This window comes from Zeus faber, assembly GCF_960531495.2.
Source record: "Zeus faber genome assembly, chromosome: 1".
Taxonomy (NCBI): domain Eukaryota; kingdom Metazoa; phylum Chordata; class Actinopteri; order Zeiformes; family Zeidae; genus Zeus; species Zeus faber.
In genome coordinates, this window is record NC_137193.1 from 14788047 (window position 1) to 14791210 (window position 3164).

Genomic DNA, 3164 nt, shown 5'->3' on the forward strand with positions numbered 1-3164 from the left:
ATTATGGTGCCAGTTGATTCTGTGTTTTTTACTTCTTTCCTTTTTTACGATCTGCTCGGAAGTCCGTCCTCGCGGCACCGATCGCAAATCGCAAGTATTAAACATGTTCAATATATTAGTATACGATATCCAGTAGTATGGGGGGAACCCAGAGGACACAGTCTGTGGATTGTCACGTGGGATAGGCCGAGAGTCAATTGAAGCCAAGCTGACTGAAAGGAACAAGTGCTAAACACAACGGCAGCCATGGGCGTGTGTCCTGTTAGCCAGCTAGAGTATTAGTTCCATTGTGCGAGGCAAAGTGATAAGGGTTTCTTTCGGAGTTTTTCCAGACAACTTTGAGTCACACCAGCAGAGTGATGATCACGCCGTCGTCCTGGCCTTGCCACAGCATCTCGCCGTCAAACGCCAGCTTCCCGTGTTTCCGGGCCCTCATCAGAATGCCCACCACCTTGTCAGAGATGCGCACGTACCTGTCAAACAGCTCGCCAAAGGTGATGCGAGTCTTCCCGTCCCGGTCCGGGTCAGCCATGGTCCGGATCACGTAGCACATGTCGTCTATCTCGCGGTGGATGTGCTGCTCGGCCCGCCTGGCCCTCTCCGCCGTTTTGGTGCCCTCCTTGGGTCGCCCGTAGCCCTCCTCGCCCTTGTGCAGGCGGAGGGACATGGAGTACTCGTAGTCAAACTCCTCGCTGAAGGGGTTGAGCTTCTGGTTGACCGTGTGCTCCGAGGCCCAGTTCTGCCAGCGGCTCTTGAGGTTTCCCACGGCGCTGTACTTCTTGGACAACGCGTTTATCTTGTCGGCATCCTCAGCTCCCTTCTTGGACCTGGGGAAGATATTCAATTACAGAGGAACCTCTGTAACCTCAGACCCACAACTGGTAACACACATTAATATGATATAAATGAGTTATGTAAATGAATGGCTGCAATGTGCCTCATTGATTTTTATAAAACTATATAAAATAAACTGCGGTACACCATATAACAATATAAAACTAACCGCCGAACTATAAAAGATGAACCTTTACTTACGTCAGGGCAGAAGGCCTTTTAATCTTCACTGCCGACACAGAGTGTCCATCAGTCAAGTCCTCCTGCTCCTCCTCCTCCTTCTTTAGGGAGCGACTGTTGTTGTTTGGTCCGCCCTCTGTGTCCAGGCTCTTCTTTTTTTCCGAGGCCCCGTCATCCACTCTGTCCACGTCAGGGGTATGTCCCTCCTCCGCCCTTCCTCCAATCATTCCCGGTTGCCGCTCCTTCCAGCTCTTGGTCAGCGACGACACCATGTTCGAGCACTTCCGGCGGCGGGATGGCGAGCTCCGCTTGTTCAGCATCCGATCGATCTCATCGGCCGACGGAAGAAGAGCCTCCTTGGTGATCTTCTCGGCCAGGAGTCCGACGCCGGCACTCTTCTCCTTGGCCACGCTGGTCACCGTCTTTACCACCTGCTTGGTCCTGATGCGAGCCTGCTGCTGCGGCCCGGCCATGTCCTCAACCTCAGCCTCAGTTTTGGGCTTTGGAGGCGACGTTGAAGACTTCTTCCTCTCCCCAGAATCAGCTGTCTTCTTCTGACATACATCCATCCTTCTGACGTCCATCGTGGCTTCATTGTGATCTGGAGCAGCCTTGGACGCTGTTTTGGGGACCCAGGCTTTCTTGGTTTCCTCAGGTGGTTCTCCCATCCAAGATGGCGCCCAGCCGCTGGGTTCTTTAGCCTGTTTGTCCTCATTGTCCACCACCCACTGCTGCCAGCTGCGTGTCAGGCTGCACACCATGCTGGCGGTGCGGAGCTTTCTGATGTTCTTGTTTGTGGAGGGATTCCTCCGGGCGGCCTGGCCGTTTTGTGGCGGCTCGGCCATTATTACGCGCCTTAGCCCGGTCAGTCAGAAGCCCAATATCCTGAATATCCAGCTGAGTCAGCACAGCTGTAAGGCCAAATTCATGGAGCTCGACTCTCTTCCTCACCTCCAACGATGTGACTCTTTAACACACCTCCCTCAAAATGGAAGGGAGAGAAAGAGAAGCCAAGCGTGATGGTGGAAAGTATTTGAGACATCCGGGGTCTCCGTGCCGATCGTCTTTCCCTGACACCGGTGCCTTCTGGGGGATCACATTTCATCACAGATCGGGGAGCTAAATCTGGAGGTAACCAGGGTAAGCGACGCACCGCAGAGCGGGAGCAAAAGATCAGGGCCAGAGCCAACAGAGTGGCTGATATAGAGGCGAGGTCCAGACTATCTACGATGACTAAATGATTCATATCAATGTACTACAGAGCCATTTTAGATTTTAAGGGAACGCAGGATGCTGAAGTCTATATCCAGATCAATTTGAAAGAAGTGCTCATGGGCTTCTCGAACATAAACAGACTGCTGTAACAATAATAAGGCACAGGATATAAGAGCCAGCCAATGCCTCGCCAATAGGATGTTTTTAAGAGAGTTAAGAGAGAAGAGTAGGAAAGACGTCTTTTCAATTTGACAGCAGAGTAATGTAGTACTTGCAGCGCTATGATGATACTACATAAAGGGGGTGTTTTAGGGGAGAGAAGGGAGGTGAAGCTAGTCTGGGAACCAGACAAATCAGAAAGCTCATGTTTCATTTGCTCTGCAGAATACGTCTGGCCATCCCCCCATTCAAACAGATTTCCACCAGACCTTGCCAGGGTGGGGCCAAGCACAACCGTTTATCTAATATGGGGCGGTTTGATAAGACCATAATACAGAGGAGAGCTGTTGATGTACCTTACCAAGATGGCTGAAGTGGAACGGCTGAATCCACTATTGCCGTTGAGGCACCTTACCAAGATGGCTTCTGAGAGAATTTGGTAAAATTCGAATTTATTATCTCAGCACTATGTCACACGTTTCATTGCTCTGATTGCTTGTAGGTCGATCCAATTGCCCCCAGGGACATTTTGGTCCGTGCGATTTGGTAATGCCCCTTGGAAATTGAAATTGAACAGAGAGAATCCAGACTAATATGCATTTGCAAATTAGTCTGGTAATGTCAGGCTAAACTGAAGCCTTTAATGAAGGGAATCACTCTCCAAGTATATACCTTTTTTTTTAAATGAATACGAACATGCTTGTACAATGACAGTACAGCCAGTAGGTGAATTAAAAATACATATAATATTGTGTACCCAAACAAATCGAGGTTTT

At 50.0% G+C, this 3164-nt stretch overlaps 1 protein-coding gene across 1 annotated transcript; it reads right to left on the reverse strand.

The window, feature by feature from the left end:
* Positions 1–133: 133 nt before the first annotated feature.
* Positions 134–1859, reverse strand: abrab (actin binding Rho activating protein b; the record flags this gene model as incomplete). Its single annotated transcript, XM_080008561.1, has 2 exons — positions 134–827; positions 1036–1859. 2 exons carry the CDS (start codon positions 1857–1859, stop codon positions 344–346), a joined length of 1308 nt encoding a protein of 435 aa, XP_079864687.1. The 3' UTR covers positions 134–343.
* Between the last annotated feature and the right edge of the window lie 1305 nt (positions 1860–3164).